The 21,894-nt window shown below is 43.0% G+C and overlaps 2 protein-coding genes and 1 pseudogene across 2 annotated transcripts; all 3 read right to left on the reverse strand.

The window, feature by feature from the left end:
- Positions 1-274: 274 nt before the first annotated feature.
- On the reverse strand, positions 275-1,567 carry LOC128113632 (protein FAM47E-like). Its single transcript, XM_052743456.1, has one exon. The coding sequence runs from the start codon at positions 1,565-1,567 to the stop codon at positions 275-277; it is 1,293 nt and encodes a 430-aa protein (XP_052599416.1).
- A 16,978-nt stretch (positions 1,568-18,545) lies between these two features.
- LOC128114383 (cytochrome c oxidase assembly protein COX16 homolog, mitochondrial-like) lies at positions 18,546-19,052 on the reverse strand (annotated as a pseudogene).
- Positions 19,053-20,487: 1,435 nt separating this feature from the next.
- Positions 20,488-21,018, reverse strand: LOC128114388 (ferritin heavy polypeptide-like 17). Its single transcript, XM_052744342.1, has one exon. It carries the CDS (start codon positions 21,016-21,018, stop codon positions 20,488-20,490), a length of 531 nt encoding a protein of 176 aa, XP_052600302.1.
- Positions 21,019-21,894: the final 876 nt, after the last annotated feature.

Here is a 21,894-nt window from a genome sequence, read left to right on the forward strand (position 1 = left end):
AATTGTTTTTTGTTTTTTGGTTTTTTTTAGACTAATTGTTTTTATTAACGGTTTTATGCATTCTTATAATTGATTCATGTAATGATGTAATATCTTCAATGCTACAAAAACTGTGGAAAAAGTACATGTGAATGTTCATCCCATAATTGACAAAGTATCTAACATATTTGTGAAGGCATGACAGATCAATGAGAATTATTTCATTATGTATAATTTGATTGATGTGTAAAATTCGCACAAGATATAGCCAAATAAGACATAATTAGAAAGACATCTAGTTATTTTCTTTCTTCTGTTCCTGTGCTTTTTCCTCTTCTTCATGTTTATCATCATCGTCGTCATCGTCGTCATCACCTGTATCCATGATCCAATAACAATCTTTAAACATGTTTGATGTAGGAGTAGAACATTCATAACCCCATCTCCTCTTCATAAACATCTGCTCCAGGGTGCTTGGTGTAGTTTCTTCCTTGCTTATGAAGTATCTCCAGTCAGTTGGTTCATAAGCTTCTCCAGCGATTTCTGGATTACCAATGTTTTCACCTTGAAGTTCAAGTTCATTGGAATCTGTTACAGAGTCTTCATTTTCTAGGGTTTTCAACCGGTGATTTTTCAGGTATGATGATGATTCATACCTAATCTCCTTGCTGGATTTATGAGGATCGTGTTGTTTTTGGAGTTTTGTATCGAAGTTGGAGTCCTGTTTGGAGAGTCTGATGTCCTTCCCTTTGCTCGTTTTCTTGCCATACTTGAGATCAAATGTGGGCGGATCCGTTTTCTTGGCAGATGATTCTTCGTAGCTCGGTTGATTTTCATATCCCGTGTCAGTTTGTTTCATGGCATCTCGGTGGTGTTCAGCCCAGTCACGGACGTCATCCCCTCCTTTGTATATGTACTTGTAATAAATAGAGCTAAGCATATCCTGGCCCCTGGGTTTGCCGTCATGGAGCCAAGTGCCTTCGCATGACCAGGGAAGCTTGTGAGGCTCCAGATCTAATTTGCCTTGGGACTGTTTGCAGGTGTTGGTGGGCTGCTTGGTTGCTTCCCTGTAATCTTCCCAATATGGCCACTTGTACTCCAGAATCCTGTTAGGTCTTGGTGTTTCCAGCATTTTGATTAATATGTCTGCGGAATTCTCTTCTCCTCGAGGCCAGGGAGTCAGCAGATTCTGATTCTGGCGGAAACCTATGTCGTCCCAGAAGGTTCTTCGTGTTTGCTGGACCGGCAAAAGTGGATGATACACTCCCGAGTCATCGATCTGCTTTCTCGGGCTCTTGTTGGCAACCGGACTGGGCATTCCACGAAAAATCGTAGGGAAAATGGTACCCTCCATGCTGCGCGGGGTCAGCTCTTCACTTGCTGTCCCGACTTTCCTGAAGTCATCTGGCCGTTCCTTAACAGAGGGTCGGTGCTGGCCCTCCACAGAGGTGGGCAACCTCAGCGGCTCTTTCCTGTGCTTTAAGAAACACTTGGAAGAGTCCTTCCACACAGACTTGCCAGTAGTGTCTTGAGATATTGGCTTTATTGTCCGCCGGGCCTGGTTTCCTGGCATCCTGTGATCTCCCATATTCCTGACTGTGGGGCCACTACCTCAACTTCAGGAATTTGTTTTGTTGCGGCTACTCAGTTGCTAGGAGATCTGGATTGAATATCTAGGATTCTACTGTGACATGCAAGTGAGTGTCCCACCAGCAGTCTCCTCCATTCTGTTCTACATAGTGTGAACAACAACAACAAAAAAAACATGCTTTATTTATCGGTCTTTTTCATGGACTTTCAGGTTGTTCCTGTCTTGACCTATATTTCAAAGGAAGTTTCTATGGAAATGTGTATTCAATATTATTTTAATATTTACTTAAAACCATATACAATACACATAAGTGTGTGTGTGTGTGCGTGTGCATGCCTGCCTGTGTGCCTGCCTGTGTGCCTGCATGCGTGCGTGTGTGTGTGTGTGCGTGTGTGTGTGTGTGTGTGTGTGTGTGTTAAAGGAAGTTGAGGACTGGGCTGGCAATGCTCCCCTCAAGAATGATAGATTAGCAAAACCCCAAGAGTGGGCACCAGAAACCTCCTTTTGAATGGTTGTTCAGATAAGTACAAGTAACTCCCTATACAAAATAGATTGTAGACAACCTCTTGCCTCTCAGGGGTTGAGGGTAGGCCCCTGTTGCTGAAGACATCATACACTTAGGATGCATGACTAAGATGATTTGACCTGGATCTCGCCAGAAACCTCTTTCCTACAGTCTAGCTTGCATGGTTCCAGAAAATACAGTGCCAAGTGCCTAGGGAAGGAAGGAAGCAGTTATACATCTTCCACCCAGCTGCAACGCTCGTGAACCATGACAATTACCAGCATGGCAAGCTAGGCATAAAGGTGCAGTGATTGGCACTCACTGTTCTGTGGCAACTGACAGCTCTCTCATTGACTTAAGGGCCACTCAGCAGGAGGGAAATCATGCATGGTACTGGAAATCCAGCCAGCTTCCCAGAATAGTAAGGTCATAGACCTTAGAAAAGAATCTACTTTACTAGAACAGCACAGTTCCTTACTACATTCTAAACGTTACCCTTATACCCACAGATAAATACAGCTACCACTTTTCATCAAAGCAGCCTCTCTCTACAGCAAATGGAGAGCACCACAGAAAACTACAACTAGGCACAATGTAGATATCATCAGATGATGGGGAGCATCTGTGGCTCAGAAAACATCAAGAAGGAGGGGGCAGAAAGTTTGTAAGAGCCAGAGGACCAGGAAGTCTGCTGTGAAACAGTCTCTCCTAGAAATGGCTGCATAAACAACCAGAACAACGGCAATATCATGTTAACATGGAAAGAGGGAGATTCATGGGGAATCACACTTAACACCAGCAGATGCCCTTGTAGCACAAGGCTTGAGACAAGGCCTAGAGATGAACGAGCCGAGAAAGGCTGTTTCTGGGTATTGTACCTTGATATATCCACATTACAATATAGCTTGGTGCATATATTTAATGCATTAGCGATTCCTCACATGGGGCACCAAAATGTGGCCGGTTTGAATGCATTAATAATAAACTCGGAGTCACCAATAATGCATCCATGTTCCATTAAAGACAGAAATCAAAGCACTTCACTTTGGTGTTAACCAAGAACCAGCCAGATTTGAATTCTCTACATTGTTTTCCCTGTGTCTCCTGTCATTCCTGTCTGTCTGTTGAATTAGTGTGAAACTGTGCCTGCCTGAATGGTATCTTGTAATTCTGTCTCTGTCCCTGTGTGTGTGTCCATCCCTGTGTGTGTCCCCAACAAAGAGCTTTGCTCATTCTGTTATTGAACAGCACAGAAATCACCACTTGTGGAAGGAATGAGAGATACTTTACAGAAATCTTTAACAGAGCTTTGTAAGAGATTAAGTCACTGACTCCAATTGATCCCAACTTACCCAGATAACAAATAGTACTACAAACACCATTGTTTAACAAGTAATATCCATGTTACTTTCAGCATTAGTGGTGAATGTTCATCTTACAAGATTTTTTCAAACTTTATTTTCTGTTTTCAGTAAATATTTATCACAATACATGCCCAAACACTCAGGCATTACTCTTGGGCCGGGGGAATGGAAGAGTATGTAACTTAAGATCACAGCTATCTATTATCTTGGGTTGAAAAAGTTGGTTACATGGGAAATCCAAGGCAAGTAAGGTTGGCTGCTACATTTTTCCCTTAAAAGCAGGTTAAACAACAAGCTGAGTGTACAGTAGGATAGCAGTCTTAAGTCTTAAGTGACCTCAAGGTATATTTATTATTAACCATGGTAGTGAAGTCCAGCAAAAGTTCCAGTCTGTAAGAGACTTTTTCATCAAAATATTTCATCGTCTCATCTTGATAGTATTTAATAAGCTGACTTGATCCCATGAATGTTTTCAGTATAGTAAAATACAGTGGCATTTTACCTTTCACTCTGTTGTGAATTCGCATTATACCACAATAAAAAGTCAAACTGTATAAAACAGCATATTTCATCTTTTGGGACTGCTGTAACAAGATAGGAGCAACTGAGCAACTACCAAAACCCAGAATTTGATTCTCACAGTTGTGGAGTCTGTGAAGTGCATGATGGGAGAACTGGCATATTTGATGTCTGATGGAGGGCTGCTTCTTGGGACACGGTGACTTCTCTTTTCACTCTTGCATGGAAGGTACTGGTGAGATATGTTTCTGCTGCAGCCCCCACAGACCTGGTTTCATCTCTCATCTCCTGACACTCATGGATGAGCCCCTGCGTCACCACACAAGGCGGTGGCAGGATTGATGGTGGTGAGTTTTGTAAACCTGACACTGGAGTGAGCCAGGAGTAGGGCCTGTGGGGGGGGGGGGGGGGTCTCAACTGTGTTGTGGGATGCTGAGTATGAGATCTTGGCCCAGAGTTAACTTGTTTGCCTTCTTTCATTGAACCAGCAGTAACTGCCACAACTCTTAAACAGGTGGTCATCCTGCGCCACAGGGTCCAGTTCTTTGGACAGGTTTGTCACGGGGCATTTCCATGACCCCAAAGTTTGGGTTAAACCCCCTTTGTCTTTTGTTTAGTCTCAATCCAGATTAGGGGCTCAGTAACACACACACACACACACACACACACACACACACACACACACTTTGTGCTGGTGTATAGAGGCCTTGCTGTTTCCACAAACTCTGGTACCCAGAGGCAGCAATATCCAGCTGCACCTAGGAACGCTGGAACCTCTTAGTCTTTGGAGTTGGGATCTGAGGATGGCAGCAACCCTATTCTGAGACAGGCTCCTTTTGTCTCCCCTCAGTTAGGTAGCCAAGATAGGTAGCCGTCTACAAAGTTGGGCTTTCTTAGATGACATTTTGTAGCCCATGGTCTGTAACTCTTGCAGCAGTCCCTCTGTGGTCCTTTTATAATCTATTTTCCAGGAAACCTCTGACAGAAGGGCAGGAAGTCTGCATTTAGTGTCTTTAAATCCTGGGACAACCTGGTCTAAGTATGTTGCCCACTATAACCTCCTACTGGGTCTGTCCATTTAGAAACAAAGATGGGTTGATGTGAGAGTCAAATTTTAAGTCTTAATTACCATGCCTAAGAAATTCATGAAACAAAAATGCCTCTGATCTGCAAGCCCCTTACCCAAGGACAGATAGTTCCTGAAATTCTGGCGGCTATTGTTTATGGGAGATAACAAGGCACATGTCTTCACTCCCCTAAACAAATCTGTTTGGCCCATCTGCACGGGGTGTGCTTGATCACATGTGGGCAGGAAGTATGTGGGCAGGAAATATGTCAGGATGTACCCTTGACCCTGATTGGATATAGGCAAGAGGCATGTAGGCAAGAAGTACATCAGGATGTTTGCTTGCCCCTGACTGGACCTTTGTGAGAAATGTGGTGAATTATGGATTTTGCCTTTTTAAGCCCCTGCAAAATGTGGTTTGGGGCCATTTTCTTGGAAACAAGAGATGGATTTAGCCAGAGAGTACATCAACTTGGCCAGTATTTAATTAAAGCTTGCTTCAAATTTGGCTTTAAACTGTGGTAGTGGTCTTATTCACAACCGATGGGATTAACATTGACTCACTTCTGCCAATGGGAAGCTGAAGAATGCATCTTTCAGATCCAAGACAGCATACACCTGTTTCTCTAGAAGAACCAGACTCATGAGAATCAGAGGTCCCAGGTTTTTTCACAAGTGGGAGAGGTGTATACCTGGGAAACTGACAGGGCACCAGGATGCCTGTCTCTTCAAGCCAGGCAACATGGACTGCAATTTCCCTTTTGTGTCCAGGGTCATTGGGTACTGTTTAATATGGACGGGGTAGCTGGACTGGTAGGAACTTAGTGTTGGGGAGTCCTGGGGGGGTTAGTGTCTGCCCTTACCCCTGGGAATCTTTGTTGTCAGTCTGAGAGACAGCCCAACCGTATCTTTTGATTGGAGGCACAACTATCAGTTAGGAGATAGTCTCTGACAGAGGGTGGAACACCAAAATTTTGCTGGCTATCTGTAAGTCTAACCATGTCTCATCATCAGAGAAGGTGACGGCAGCTTTCAGTTTAGGCAAAACGCCTTGTCCCAATCAGTTCTCTGCTATTAAACATCTTTGAGCTACCTCAGGCAACTGGGACCTGCTTATACCTTGAATTTTTTAACTTTTGTAACTTATTTTAATATCTGGGGCTGACTGGGAAATGAAGGAAACTTTCAGCAGCTGTCTTTAATCTTTTAAAAAGGACCTGGTGAATATTGCTTTAAGTCTCCATGGTCGGTATTGGACAGAAGGGAAAATTCCTTCTGCCCAAGCTGTGTTGCCTGGCAGCAACACCCCTGCCCACCTGGCCAGCCCAGGGGCTGTTTGTTTTGTTGTTGTTGTTGTTGTTGCTGCTGCTGCTGCTGCTGCTGTTTTAATTTTTCTTTCAGAGAATGGTGGGGTTTACAGATCATTGATTGAAAAATAGATATAAATCTTGATAGAGAAGACAGTGGAACTTCCTCTTTTCCTTCCTGCTCACCCCAGGGGACCTTTGCCCCTTCCCTGGGGTTCCTCAGAGCAGGCACAGAGCTGAAGGAATGTTCACCTGGGGGAACTGTTTCCCCTCCCTGTGTGCACTCTGCTCAGGTGGCAGGGGCCCTGGATGAGAGGCCCGGTCCCTCTCCCTCCACACAGGCTCCAACCCTGACTGTCAGCAGGGGTCAAGCAACAAAAAAAGCAAGCCTTCTGCTCCTGGAGTGGGACAGGTGGAGGATTTTGGGGGTTCTCTGGGTGACCAGGCAAAGCCAAAAGGATTTAGGTCCCCAACAGGAGGGGGCACATGTCTTAAACCATGTGGAGGGAGGGTCTCACACCAGAGAAAGTCACTGGTCAGTACAGGGAAACAAAAGTGACAGAAACACACACAGTAAAAACACCATGGGTGGCCACCACACATTCATACACTTAGACAGAGGAATCCAGTGACATCTTACATGGATCCTCAGACACTGGATCAGCAGCCATGTCCAACCTCTCTCCTATGTGTCCAAACAGAAGGCGCCTTAACCAGACTCTGGAGGTGACAAAGATGACTTTCTAATTTGTTTCCTTTGGAGGTAGAGGTGTCAGACCCCTCTGAAGCGTTAGGCAGTGATTGATCAAAGGGAGCTCTGGGGACCTGGAACACCTCAGGTTGTGCACCCCCTGGGAGTCCCCTGACTGTCACACTCTTCCTCATTCCAAGGGGCTCCAAGACCCCAGTGTCTTGAGGTCTGGTCTCTGGAATCTCAGTGGGACCTCCAGAAATGTTGTGGGGTATTCACCAGAGAAGATTGTTCAGACAAAAGTTTAAGCCAACAGAAAGTCTTTATTAGGTCAGCAACTACACTGGGTGTTTGGGATCTTAGGGTAGACCCAAATCTTTCTCAGGGTGAGCTTTTAAGCGCGCACACACACACACACACACACACACACACACACACACACACACAAATCCATGTCCTGGGTTGACATACTCCAGTTAACAAGAACAGTGAGCCAGAAGCAGAACTACAGAAGCCAAAAAGCAAGATTGATACATTTAGAGATTTTCTCAGAACTGTGGATTTTGATGGATTAGGTCTTTGTTTTCATTTTGGTCAGTGGTGCTGTCTATGTGCTGAGTTTTACAAGCTAAATAGCACCTCCATCATGGAGTCAGTTGTGCTAAGATCTGGGGGCCCGATATGTAAATACACAGGAATATGAGGAAAACGTGAAATAGAGGAACTCTCTGCAACATTTGACCATATATTCTTAGGAACCACATTATTTGCCAAGCTCTAAAACACTAAGCACTGGAGATTTCCACAGCCTTTCTTTGGTTTGCTTGGATCTGTCTCAGGTAGGAAATTGGCATCACTATATTTATAGCTATATTGACATTGTTATATTTCCTTTCCAAACTTCAGAGAAAGTCTTAAATTTTTGTTTCAGAGTTATTTTCTTCTTCATAGGCTTACCGTGGTAATCAATGGAAGTTACTTAGCATCTGCAAGCAGGTGTGGTAGGGCAGGTACATGTATGTGTACTAGAGACACTGATATTTTGCTTCTTTGGTAATCCTAGTTAAGTATCACCATGGAAACTGAAACAACAAAAATACTCCTCTGGGCACCAGCCATTGATGTGGTACACATACATACATACAGGCAAAACACTCATACACATAAAAGAAACACATTTAACATCTTTTAAAAGATGACTTTCAAAATGATACAATGGAAGGCACACAGATTGATGGCAAATAGAGCAATTCTTCCTGACTTTGCCCACTTTGATTGGAAAAGGACATTGCATCCCCTGAAATTGGAGTTACGGCTCTTTATGAGCCACCATGTGGCTGCTGGAAATTGAAATTGGGTCCTTGCAGAAGCAACAATTGATCTTAACTGCTGAGCCACTGCCTCAGTCCCCAAACTAACCTTTTGAGTGGGTTGAATATTAACATTTATTTCTGATTAGGGAGACAGTGAATACTTTCAGAACCTGTTTATTATCCCATGGCCAAGGACTGCAAGTGAATACCCTCAAAAGAAAGATGCTTTGCATGAACAAAGACTAGTATGCAACAGGAAGTGTGAATCACTTTTCTGATGCTACTAAGGTATGTGTGACCTGATAAGCTGAACTGGAGATACAAGTTGAAAATAGCATATTCTCTGACAAATGCTTTCATGCCTAATAACATAAACATGTTACCAAGGAGACTAAATACACTTCATTTCATGTTAAAATATCTTAGCATTTAATGTTGATAAGTAATATCACAATGTCTACCTCAGTGTGACAGCTAGTAATGGTGCTATCACAGAACACATGAAATTAATACGTTTGTAAGCACAGAACTCACACCAGGTTGTGGGGTCCTGCCCCACCGGGAACTTAGGTCCCCCAAAAAGGGAGACCTGGAACTGAGGAAAGGTAAGTGGGCTGCTCCCTGCTTCCCCAGCCTCCCTCCCCCAGCCCCAGACAATCAGCCACAGCAGGGAGCCAAGTCAGGCAAGGACTCATTTATTTAAAAACAACAAGCTCCTTTTAAAGCATAAAGAAAACAAGATGGGGGGGGGACAAATGCCCCATTGGACATCATCTTAAAGGTTACCCAATCACACGCCTAGTCTACAGTATTTGCAGTGTTGCTCACAAGGGAATCATGTACTGACATCATCTTTCTTGACCTGAAGCTCCAATCATATTTTTTGTAAACAACTTGGGTTCCACCCTCTACACTTTCCTGGTGGGGGTGGGGGGCTGGCGGGCAGCTTTACTAGCCCCTGGCTCCATAGGCCCTTCCCCCACACCAGGTTTTGAAGATGTACCACAAAAGTGAATACAAATTATTCTTATTTTTACATTGATGACACATTGAAATGATGAGATTTGGAATACTTTGGACTAAATGAAATGTATTAAAATCTGTTTTCCCTCTTTCTAGTTATTCATTAGGACATTTAGAAGTTCCCACGGTGGCTTTCATTTATAATCTCTGTCAGAATGGACAGGGCTGTTCCAACCCTATTTTTCTGTGAAATCAATGAATCTGAAAATATTAGCTCAGCCAAGATCTAGCTTTTGGATAGCATTTTTCTTCTGTGCAGTCAGGAAAAGCATTTATGCTAAGAGCAGCAATTCCTTCCCTTCTTTTCTCACTCGTGTTCACAGAAAGTGTCCCAAGTACTGGGGAAACGCTGTTTTATACAGGAGCTCACAGACTGTGTATCCCGTTAACCTTAGCTGGCTGAGGATTTGAGCTTCAAAAAGTGGTGTTGGTGACAACACTTAAGACCAAGTATTCCAGTGTCCTGACATGAGCACCAAAGTTGCACAAGGTTTCCCAGCCATGGGCCTATCCATGTCTTAAAAGTATGATGGTCCCGGAGGGGCTGGGTTCTTCCTCAAATAAATGTACCAGGCTTTGCTGACTCCCCATGGGAGGCCTTACCCTTTTGGAGGAGGGGATGGAGGAGGGGATGCTGGGGGAGCGGGAGGAAGATGAGAGGGGAAACTGTGGTTAGTATGTAAAATGAACAGAAAATTTCTTAAATAAAAAAAGTATGATGGTCTTTCATCAGATAAACCTATCTAAAAGCTATACAAAAAAAGGACTTTTGTGGTGACACTGTGATCAAATGTCCTTTCAATGTTTATTTCTTTATATTCTACAACTGTCTTGAACTTTCTCATCCTTCTCCCACCCTCTAGCCTGTCTCGGGCATACCAGGCTAAAGGAGTGACCCCATTCACTGAGAAGGGAGGGGACACAAGGGATAAGTTCTGGCATACTAAGCCAGAGCCTGGGGAAGCTAAATAAGGGTTCTCTCTCATAACAAAGCAAGGATTTCATGACCATGGCTTTAACTTGAATTTTTTTGTTTCTAATCTTTAATTAGTTTTATTTTAATTAACAAGCAAAGTAATGTGTTTCATTGTGCCATTTTTATAATACTGTGCTTCTGTTCATCTTCATCTCCTATTTACCTATCCAATTAGGCTTTACTCCTCCTGTTGACCCCTTCCTCCACCCAATTGACAAATGGGATTGCATGAAATTAAAAGTTTGCATAGAAAACTAAATTATCAGTAAAAAACAGGTTACAGAGTGTAAATGAAAATTTTATCAGGAAAACATTTAGTTTTTCCCACACAGAATGGAAAAAAAAACTTTTCATGTTCTTTCAAATTATATTCCCATTCATAGTACTCCATTCCTTTATCCTAGGCAAATGATAACATAGTAACTCTATTGGTAGGTTCAGACAATTCAGAAAATAAAGTTCGCTCATAAGCAATAGAAGATTAGTACTTTTACCCTTACCTATGTAAGAGCGTTTCACTAATAGCCAGACCATCTTCTGTGGGCATCCCAGGAGTCAAGCCATCCTAACCATGAGCACATCCTAGTGAGGAAACAAAGCAAAGGAAAGATGGTAACTTGCATGAAGACATGCAGCTGATAACTGCCAAAGAGGGACATATGCTGCATGTCTCTTTCCTCCTGTAGATCGCATTACTTCTCTGGGTTTACAAAAAGATGAAGATCTGCAAGTACACAATGTGTTGACATGAGAAGCTTGTGGAAGCTACTCCTGAGTGCTCTTTTGAAAGCATTGGAATACAATATTCATATGCAAAAGTGCATGTTTGTGAGAGCCCATTTTCAGGTTCCTCGTGGCTTTACCCAGCAGGTCTGCATAGAGAGGATGATTGGACCACGGGCCTGAGTGCAGGTGTCTGAGATGGTCTGCACTTGGCTGTGCTGGGGGGAGGTCTTTTGCTCCACCCCTTGGCATTTCTAGAAATACCCTAGGGTAGAGACAGCCAGGGCCCGTTGGAATAGGTTCTAGGCCCTCTTGAGGCTATCCTGATTTTCTATCTGTTTATCTCCACAATCTAAATCCTTCTATCTAATATTTCTTCCTGCTCTCACTCAAGAAAACTCTGGGGAACTGTGGGGTTGGTGGGTAAACACCCCGTACATGTTAAATACTTACTTGTGTTTATTATTCATCATTAAAGCTCTCCCTCCCCCAGACAATATTTAATGTGCCATCAAGTATTAGTTCCTTAAATTTCTTTGTACTTCCACAGTTGTGTTCATCTAGTGGTGCTTATGGTTCCCTGGCCCAAGCTCTATTCCTCGTCATCTCCTGATTTCCTCTGTCTTCACCCACATGACCCTGCACAGCACAGCATGGCTCTGTGTGCTGCTTGCACATGTATGTGATTCCCCTGACTTAGCTCTGACCTCCTTGAATGTGAGGACAGTATTCTAGACCAGTTTTGAAGCTCCATGGTGTGCACCTGAAATGGAAAAAGGGCATCAAGGAAGCCATATGCCTTGCTGACACTTAGGACAAAGGCTGCAATGAGTTTTTTTTATGGTTTCTGAAAGAACTGGTATCAGCATAAGACCCCAAGACCAAGTTCTCAACACAAGGGAGATTTATTTGCCCCAGAGGGACAAAGGACCACAAATAAGACACGAGATAGAGGATGAGGGAAAATGGGAAACGAACAAGGGAGAGGAGGAAGGGGTATTTGTCATGGGGGGTGAGCACAAAGGACTGCTTCTAGATACAGAGAAGACAGACGTGGCCCATAGGCAAGTGGCAGTTTATAAAGGTAAAAGGGGAACCCCCCCCCCGTGTGTTGCAGAATATTATTTTAAGATGTGTTACAATTGTTTATGCTGTGGAACATTTGTTTAATGATGCATCCTTTTATGTTGCATTTGTTTAACTCTGTGAAACTGTGTTACTGTGCCTGTCTAAAACACCTGATGGTCTAATAAAGAACTGAATGGCCAATAGCAAGGCAGGAGAAAGGACAGGTGGGGCTGGCAGGCAGAGAGAACAAATAGAAGGAAAAAATCAGGGAGAAAGAAAGAAAGGAACGAGAGAACAAGGAGAGGAGGACACTAGGAGCCAGCCAGCCACGGAGTAAGAGTGAAAGTAAGATATACAGAAGTAAGAAAAGGAAAAAGACCAGAGGCAAAAGGTAGATGGGATAATTTAAGTTATGAAAAGCTGGCTAGAAACAAGCCAAGCTAAGGCCAGGTATTCATAAGTAATAATAAGACTTTGTGTGTGATTTATTTAGGAGCTGGGTGGCAAGCCCCCCAAAGATTAAAAAGAGTAAAATACCAACAGCTATACCCATGTTTGAATGAGGTATTTAATTTTAATTAGACATGTAAATTAAATGAGCCAAAGGGAGCTTTTTGTTGCTGGACATCAATACTTTGATAGCTGGACTTTGGGAGTCAGTCTCAGTAGGAGGACATGCCCAAATAAGGGAGTAGACCTTGGTGGCTAGCTTTAAGAATGTAATCTAATGGTTTGTAGCAAGGCAGAGGGGATGGGGGAGAAGGGCAAGGCCTGCCTGTGGTGGTATTGTGTTCCCCGAAATATTGTGCACTCTAATAAACTTATCTGGGGTCAGAGACAGAACAGCCACAATATTAAACATAGAGGTTAGGCAGTGGTAGCACACGTCTTTAATCCTAGCATTCCAGAGGTAGAAATCCATCTGGATCTCTGTGAGTTCAAGGCCACATTGGAAACAGCCAGGCATGGTGACTCATGCCTTTAATCCCAGAAAGTGAGCCTTTAATCCCAGGGAGTGATGGCAGAAAGCAGAAAGATATATAAGGCATGAGGACCAGAAACTAGAATCTTTTGGCTGGTTAAGCTTTGAGGCTTTTGAGCAACAGTTCAGCTGAGATTCATTCTGGATGAGGACTCAGAAGCTTCCAGTCTGAGGAAACAGGATCAGCTGAGGAATTGGCAAGGTGAGGTAGCTGTGGCTTGTTCTGCTTCTCCGATCTTCCAGAAATCACCCCAATAACTGGCCTCAGGTTTGATTTTATTAACAAGACTCTTTAAGATTCATGCTACACCTGCCAGAGCCATGTTTCCCAGGCCTAGGCTGGCCAGAGTCCCTTCAATTTCCTTACCCATTCTCCTGTAATGAGGACAAAGTTGCCCAACTGTTTTGTTATCATGTTTTCCATAGGGATTATACTTATTCTAGTGATCTTACTATTTATAGGTTACTTCATCCGTGTAGCACACCATCATCAAATAGCTGCCCTATGCCAACTGAGTTCTAGAGCAGCTCTCTAGGTGGGCCCTAATGGCCTACCCCTAAGAGTCCCTTTCTCTCTGTTTAACATCCTAAAATCAACCCCACAGCAGTAAGTAGACAGAGAAATCATCAGTGTTAAACCTGTTGGCAGTCCGTGTTGATTCCTGAGACTGCGTAATGGAGGAGGGTCAAGTGATCTTAGGCTGATCCATAGGAAAGCAGGAATGACTCCTTTAAGAGCAGTCACTAGGGTTGTGTCATCCTCCTCCAGGACATTTCAACTGTTACAAATTTCTAACAGGCAGAAATCGGATGAATCAGGAAGAAGAGTGGGGAGTCTGAAAAGTGGAATGCCCTGGAAGTCTAGTAAGCACCTGACCCAGAGGCCCCTAGGGGACTCCTAGCTCAGGGAGCTCCTCCCATCCTCTTGATGGTGGCTTTTCTTAAGTCCTAATAGCTTGTCATTTTCATGCTCTTTTCTCTGTGTGTGTCCGGTGCTTCACCATTCTTCCCATCACTTTCAGTGTCCTGGGGCCTGCTGCCATTGCTTCTCTCATGTGTTGATCTTCTGCTTTTCCTGGAAACCATTTGTTCATCCCGCAGACTATCAGCAGATTGCCTAGATGACCACCCCTCATCTCAAGACCCCTGGATCACAATTACTAAAGTCTATGAACTTCACTCTGCTCACCTCTACTCAGTTCAAAGCATGTGCCTCATGGGCTTTAACACTCTAGGCTCTTTAAACTTTTTGTTCAACATCCCAGATAAGACCTTTATTCACAGCCTCATGTTGTATCAGCCCTTGTATGTATCTTAATATCATATCATTCCAATGGGCACAATGTTGTATTCAGGAAAATTAGAAATGGATGTATTGTGAAGGTGATATGGGTCTCTCCCTACTCTCCAGTGACCTCAATACGTTGCCTGAGGCTATGGGGAAGCTAAGCTGAAGATCTGCTTCATTTTCATTACAGGCCAGGGTGACCCAGTCAAGTGGGTTCTCTGTCCTAACTTCTTCTACAAATGTTTTCTGCTACCTGAAATCAAGAAACAGTAACATTTATACATGATACTAAATCTTTGGATACATTTGAAAATGCATTTATTTATTTATTTATTTATTTATTTATTTATTTATTTTTAAAAGGTCCTTTTCATTTTACATACCAATCCCAGTTTCCCCTCCATCCTCTTCTCCTGCCTCCCACCTTCCTCCATCCCATCTCCATCCCCTCCTCAGAAAGGGTAAGGCCTCCCTTGGGGAGTCAACAAAGTCCGGCACACTAAGTTGAGGCAGGACCAAGCCCCTCCCCTCTGTGTCAAGGATGAGCAAGGAATCCCTCGAGCAGGGAATGTGTTCCAAAAAGGCATTTCATGCACCCAGGATAAGCCCTGGTCCCACTGCTAGGAACTTCCCAAACTGATCTAGCCATATAACTGCCACCCACATTCAGAGGCCTAATTCAGTCCCATGTATGTTCCCTGGCTGACAGGCCAGAGTCCATGAGCTCCCACCAGCTTGGATCAGTTGTCTCTGTGGTTTTCCCCATCATGATCTTGTCCTCACTTGCTCCTGTGATCCCTCCTCCCTCTCTTCAGCTGAAGTCTAGAATCTCAGCCCAGTGCTTGGTTATGGATCACTGCATCTGCTTCCATCAGTTACTTGATGTAGGTTCTATGATGACAATTAGGGTAGTCACTAATCTGATTATAGGGGAGGGTAAGTTCAGGCACCTTCTCCATTATTGCTAGGAGTCTTAGTTGATGTCATCCTTGTGGATTCCTGGGGATTTCCCTAACACCAGTAGCACCAGGTTTCTCCCTAAGCCCACAATGGCTCCCTCTACTAAGATATCTCTTTCATTGCTCTCCCTCCTCATCCCTCCCTCCACTCTGCCATCTCAGTCCCTCCTGTTCCCATCTCCCATCCCTTCCCTTCTACACCCCTCCAAGTTTACCCAGGAGATCTTAACTATTTTCCCTTCCTAGGCCCTCCATGTGTGTCCCTCTTAGGGTCCTCCATTTTACCTTGTGGATTATAGCCTGAATATCCTTTGCTTTGTGTCTAATATCCATTTAAGAGTGAGTACATACTGTGTTTGTCTTTCTGCATCTGGGTTACCTCACTCAGGATGATTCTTCCTAGTTCTATCCATTTGCCTACAAATTTCATGATGTCATTTTTTTTTACCACTGAGTAATACTCCATTATGTAAATGTACCACATTTTCCTTATCCATTCTTCCATTGAGGGGCATCTAGGTTGTTTCTAGGTTCTGGCTATTACAAATAATGCTGCTATGAACATAGTTGAGCAAGTGACTTTGTGGTATGATTGAGCATCTTTTGGATATATCACTGGTCATTAGTATCGCCTAAGATCAATGGACTCAATTCACCTATAAAAAGACACAGGCTAACAGAATGCATATGAAAACAGGATCCATCTTTCTGCTGCATACAAGAAACACATCTCAACCTCAAAGACAGACATCACCTCAGAGTAAAGAGTCTGGAAGAGATTTTCCAATCAAATGGTCCTAAGAAACAAGCTGGTGTGGCTATCCTAATATCTAACAAAACAGACTTCAAACTAAAATCAATCAAAAGAGAGGGAGAAGGACATTTCACATTCATCACAGGAAAAATCCATCAAGATGAAGTCTCAATTCTGAACATTTATGTCCCAAATACAAGAGCACCCACATTTGTAAAAGAAACATTACTAAAGCTTAAATCACACATCAAACCACCACACACTAATAGTGGGAGACTTCAACAACCCACTCTCACCATTGGACAGGTCTGCCAGACAGAAACTTAACAGAGAAATAAGGGAACTAGCAGATGTTATGACTCAAATGGACTTAACAGACATCTACAGAACATTTCACCCAAACATAAAAGAGTATACCTTCTTCTAAGCACCCTGTGGAACCTTCTCTAAAACTGACCACATACTCAGTGACAAAGCAAAGCTCTACATATACAAAAAAATTAAAATAACCCCCTGTGTCTTATCAGATCACCATGGCTTAAAGTTAGAATTCGACAACAGTAATGGTAGAAAGACTACAAACTCATGGAAATTGAACAATGCTCAACTGAATCACCACTGGGTCAAGGAAGAAATAAAGAAATTAAAGACATCCTAGAATTCAATGAAAATGAATGCACAACATACCCAAACTTATGGGACACAATAAAGCAGTGCTAACAGGAAAGTTCATAGCACTAAGTGGCTACATAAAGAAGTTGGAGAAATCTCACACTAGGGACTTAACAGTACACCTGAAAGCTCTAGAACAAAAAGAAGCAAACTCACTCAGGAGGAATAGATGCCAGGAAATAATCAAATTGAGGGCTGAAATCAATAAAATAGAAACAAAGAGAACAATACAAAGAATCAATGAAACAAAGAGTTGGTTTTTCCAAGAAAATCAACAAGATAGACAAACCCTTATCCAAACTACCCAAAAGGCAGAGAGAGAATATCCAAATTAAAAAATCAGAAATGAAAAGGGGGACATAACAACAGACACTGAGGAAATCCAGAGAATCATTACATCATACTTTGAAAACCTATACCCCATGAAATCAGAAAATGTAAAAAAAATGGACAATTTTCTGGATTGTGACCACATACCAAAATTAAATCAAGACCAGATAAACAATGTCAATAGACCCATAACCCCTAAGGAAATAGAAACAGTCATTGAAAGTCTCCCAACCAAAAAAAGCCCAGGGCCAGATGGTTTCAGTGCAGAATTCTACCAGAATTTCAAAGAAGAGCTAATACCAATATTCCTCAAATTGTTCCACACAATAAAAACAGAAGGAACATTGACAAACTCTTTTTACGAGGATACAGTTACCCTGATAGCCAAACCACACAAAGATGCAACAAAGAAAGAGAATTACAGACTAATCCCCTCATGAACATTGATGCAAAAATATTCGATAAAATACTGGCAAACTGAATCCAAGAACACATTAGAAAAATCATCCACCATGGTTAAGTAGGCTTCATCCCAGAGATGCAGAGATGGTTCAACATAAAAAAATCTGTAAATGTAATCCACCATATAAATAAACTGAAATAAAAAACCACATAATCATCTCATTAGATGCTGAAAAGGCCTTTGACAAAATCCAACACTCCTTCATGATAAAGGTCTTGGAGAGATCAGGGATACAAGTAACATACCTAAACATAATAAAGGCAATTTACAGCAAGCCAACAGCCAACATCAAATTAAATGAGAGAAACTCAAAGCGATTCCACTAAAACCAGGATCAAGAAAAGGCTGTCCACTCTCTCCATATCTATTCAATATAGTACTTGAAGTTCTAGCTAGAGCAATAAGGCAACAAAAGGAGATCAAGGGGACACAAATTGGAAAGGAGGAAGTCAAACTTTTGCTATTTGCAGATGATATGATAGTATACATAAGTGACCCCAAAAATTTGACCAAGGAACTCCTACAGCTGATAAACTCCTTCAGTAATGTGGCAGGATACAAGATTATCTCAAAAAGATCAGTAGCCCTCCTATATACAAAGGATAAACGGGCTAAGAAAGAAGTCAGAGATTCATCACCTTTAACAATAGCCACAAACAACATAAAATAGTCCTTTTTAAAAAAATATTCTGGGAGAAGCATTTGATAGAATGATGAAACTCACAGGCTAGGAAAGTACAGTCAGTAAGTTACCCACCTGAAACCTGGGACCTTTTATTTTATTTATTTATTTTTTTAGATTATGATCATTTATTATAGATTTAACAAAGTCACAATTTTATTGGGAAAATTTGGATTCAAGCCTAGGATTTTCAACAAAAACCAAAACGAGGCAGATGCACTAGTGGCTGACAGAAAAAGAGGATGTGTGGCACGTTATGAAAACAGCAGTCACATTTTTACTGCGTGTGTGTGTTCAACACTGCTACTTTCATTTGCAAGTAGACTGATTAGAAAGTCTTTATAGATTTATATTTGACTTTTTAATCAAAATTTTCAGCCATTACATTACTCACATCCAGGTTTGCACAGATCTGGTATCTTCTTAGTGGAGTACAGGTCCAGTTGAGATCATTTTATTGAAAAACTGAGCACAGTCAGGCTGCCTTAGGCTTAAGAGCTTCTGGGTTTCATCCTTGGAGGAGTTCAGGATCTTCCCAGGGCCTTGGGCCTCGAATATTCTTTCAGTCTTCATAAGTGGCGTCCTTTATTTTCTCATATTCTGACTCTAAAGTTATTTTATTCGCTTTCAATTTTTTTTTCTAATTCAGGATCAACCTTAATCGTCACAGCATCATACCGGATTTGTGAAGATTCCCGAAGACCAAAGGAACCTCCGACAACCAGCAACAACATGGGGACTCGGTAGAGAAGGGTCTTGTTCTTGCGCAGAGCACGCAACATGGCGGGCGCAATCATGGCAGTAGCTGCGGTCGGCTTAGCCTCTTCGGAGCGGCCCCAGCGCGACCGCCTAGAACCCGGCGGCCTCAGCCGTCTCGACCTTTTTTTTTTTTTTTTTCGTTTTTCGAGACAGGGTTTCTCTGTGTAGCTTTGCGCCTTTCCTGGGACTCGCGATCCGCCTGACTCTGCCTCCCGAGTGCTGGGATTAAAGGCGTGTGCCACCACCGCCTGGCTTCGACCTTTTATTTTAAACATTTCCCTATCTCATTTCCTTATCTTCTGCCTCAGTGACACCAGATGCTTATATAGTTACCATAAACAAAGAAATGTGCTCCAGATGATTCAACCTATCACAATCACACCACAAGCCTTGTGCTCACACAGATGATAACAAAAGGGTAATTTGAACATTTCCAGGGGCTAAAGGATTGCCTTTCCCCTCCACCCTTCTGGATAGTCAAAGCTGCAAAATAATGGGAGATGACTATGGAGAGATACTCCTAAATATCAACCTTAAAATTTCCATGAGATCCACGTTCCTTTTTTTTCAAGGTGAGAGGATTTTTTTGTTTGTTTATGAAACAGTCTCATGTAGCTCAGAGGGCCTCCACCTTGCTGTAAAGGAGAGGGTACATTCAACTTTTGGTTTTCCTGCCTCCAGCTCCACGGTGCTGTGATTTCAAGTGTGTCACCACCCCTAGTTTATCGCCATGGTTGGGATGCATTCCAGGGTTTTCTGAATACTAGGCAAGCACTATAAAAATTAAGCCACACTCAGTGTAGAGTAAAGGGACCAAGGAAAGAACACTCTTACTATGACTTGATCCCAAGACCAGGGCAAAGGAAAACACCCTCACCCTGACTTCACCCCAAGCCCAAGACCACGGCCAAGCAACAGAATCCCACCAATCACTAAGCGAAGATCCAGCCACACACAAAAAAAATCCCAATTCCAGGCCACACTGGAAAGCTCCACCCCTCTCCCTCACCCCAAGATACTCTATATAAATTTTGCCTTCTTTTCTTCAGTTCCCTGCTGCTTCTTCCCTGATTAGAGGCGGCCACTCTCCTGGTTTTTTCCCTCCCGATAAATCTCGTGTGAGGTTTGTTGTTCGGTGTGCTTGGCTCCCCGTTGCCAGGATACCTTTCCCTTCAGAGCTGTAACACTTGCATTGGGGAGACCTTCCCCGCACTGGAGCAGAGCTGTAACACTTCTGTTGAGGAAGCCTTTTCCCTTCCGAGCTGCAACACTTTCACACAGTCCCTAATGATAAGAGTTTACACATCAACTTGATACTTTAATTTTGCTGAAAACAAATTTATTTCAAACAACAGTCCATCAAAAAGAGAAAAATATGTGAACTTGCTTCAAAAGCAACATGAACATCGGGTGTAATGACCAGAGGAAAATCCCATGGCAGTGGGGACACCCCAGTTCAGTCCACTTGAGGCTTTAGGACAGGCTGAGCTTGTCCAAGAGGTATTCAGCCAAGCCGTTCTCTGGATCCTCCATCTGGCGCAGATTGCTCAGACTGCTGCTCAGCTCCTTCAGAACTTGGACCTGCTCACCCAGACAGTGATTCTCTAGGAAGTCGCAGAGGTAGGTGCTGCCTTTTCCCTTGGCCAATTCATGCAGGTTCAGCAGGCTCTGGTTGATGGTCATCTCCATGTGGAGGGCACACTCCATGGCGTGGATGCCCCCATGCCAACTGTCGCGGTCCGGTCTTGGGATGTCATGAAGGACGATGCTGCCTCCACACTTATTCTGCAGGAACATGAACATCTCGGCACTGGCCTTGCATTTCTGTGACTTGCTCAGGAAGAAACGCTTTAAGTTCTCCAGGGCCACGTCATCACCGTCAAAGCAGGAGGCCATAGACAAGTACACGAAGGAGGCTTGGAGCTGCTGCTGGATATGGGTGTTGACAGCGTCCTCGCAGTCATGGTCATAGTTCTGTTGCACTTGCGAGGACGCTTCAGCCATGGCAGGCGCTTGAACACAACAGTCTCAGCAGCTCCTGTACCTACTCAGATGGGCAGGGCGAGAACACGCTGTCCCTGAGTCCCTCAGAAGAGAGGAAGACCCCCCGCCAGAGCTCAGGCAGAAGGCCTCAGATTGCGTGTTGGCGCCTGGTGATGACGTCATTTCAGCGCCAGGGCTTATAAGGGGGGAGGGGAGGGTCAAAAGTGCTGATTTCCATAGCAAGGGGGCCTGGTGGGCCCTGACTGACCTATGCTATACGTTTTAAAGGACTCTATGAATAAACTCCAAAGTTTTAGGCTAAATCCTCTGCATCGTTTATTTCTCTGATTCTTTATATTTATATTCTTTATATTCTCTGAATATCTCCACAATGTTATTTCTCTCAACATTCTGCTGTTTGCTTTCCTTAGGTAAACTTAATATCATAAAACTTTATTTGAATGACTGGTCTCATCACTTCCCTCAGCTAGTATTTACCTGACCCTGTGAAGATAGGGTCAAGGGTTAGGTTGAAGGGTCATCAGTGCTCAGTGACATCATTAAACCAGGCAACTGTGTGGTGATGTTAACTTCTATATAGGATTTTAAAATGGTTTTTCAATAATAAATCTGAAAGATTTTTTTCATTAATATAGAGGGTAGCTGAGAAAACAGACACTTTGCTGCCTTTCTATGGGTAGTATATTCATGGTGCTTCAATGTCCTCCAACACTCTTTCTATTGCCACTGCTATGAAGTAAACCTTGTTAATCATGAAATGAATAAAGTTAATGAAATTAGCTTTAAGAGTCTTTATTTATTTATTTATTTATTTATTTATTAGTTTTTCAAGACAGGGTTTCTCTGTGTAGTTTTGGTACCTGTCCTGGAACTCAC

Source organism: Peromyscus californicus, unplaced genomic scaffold (genome assembly GCF_007827085.1).
Source record: "Peromyscus californicus insignis strain IS unplaced genomic scaffold, ASM782708v3 Scaffold_10__1_contigs__length_136768540, whole genome shotgun sequence".
Lineage (NCBI taxonomy): Eukaryota > Metazoa > Chordata > Mammalia > Rodentia > Cricetidae > Peromyscus > Peromyscus californicus.

Coding starts and splice junctions, on each gene's coding strand:
- LOC128113632 (XM_052743456.1), bottom strand. CDS start 1,567: ATGGGAGATCACAGGATGCCAGGAAACCAGGCCCGGCGGACAATAAAG.
- LOC128114388 (XM_052744342.1), bottom strand. CDS start 21,018: ATGGCTGAAGCGTCCTCGCAAGTGCAACAGAACTATGACCATGACTGC.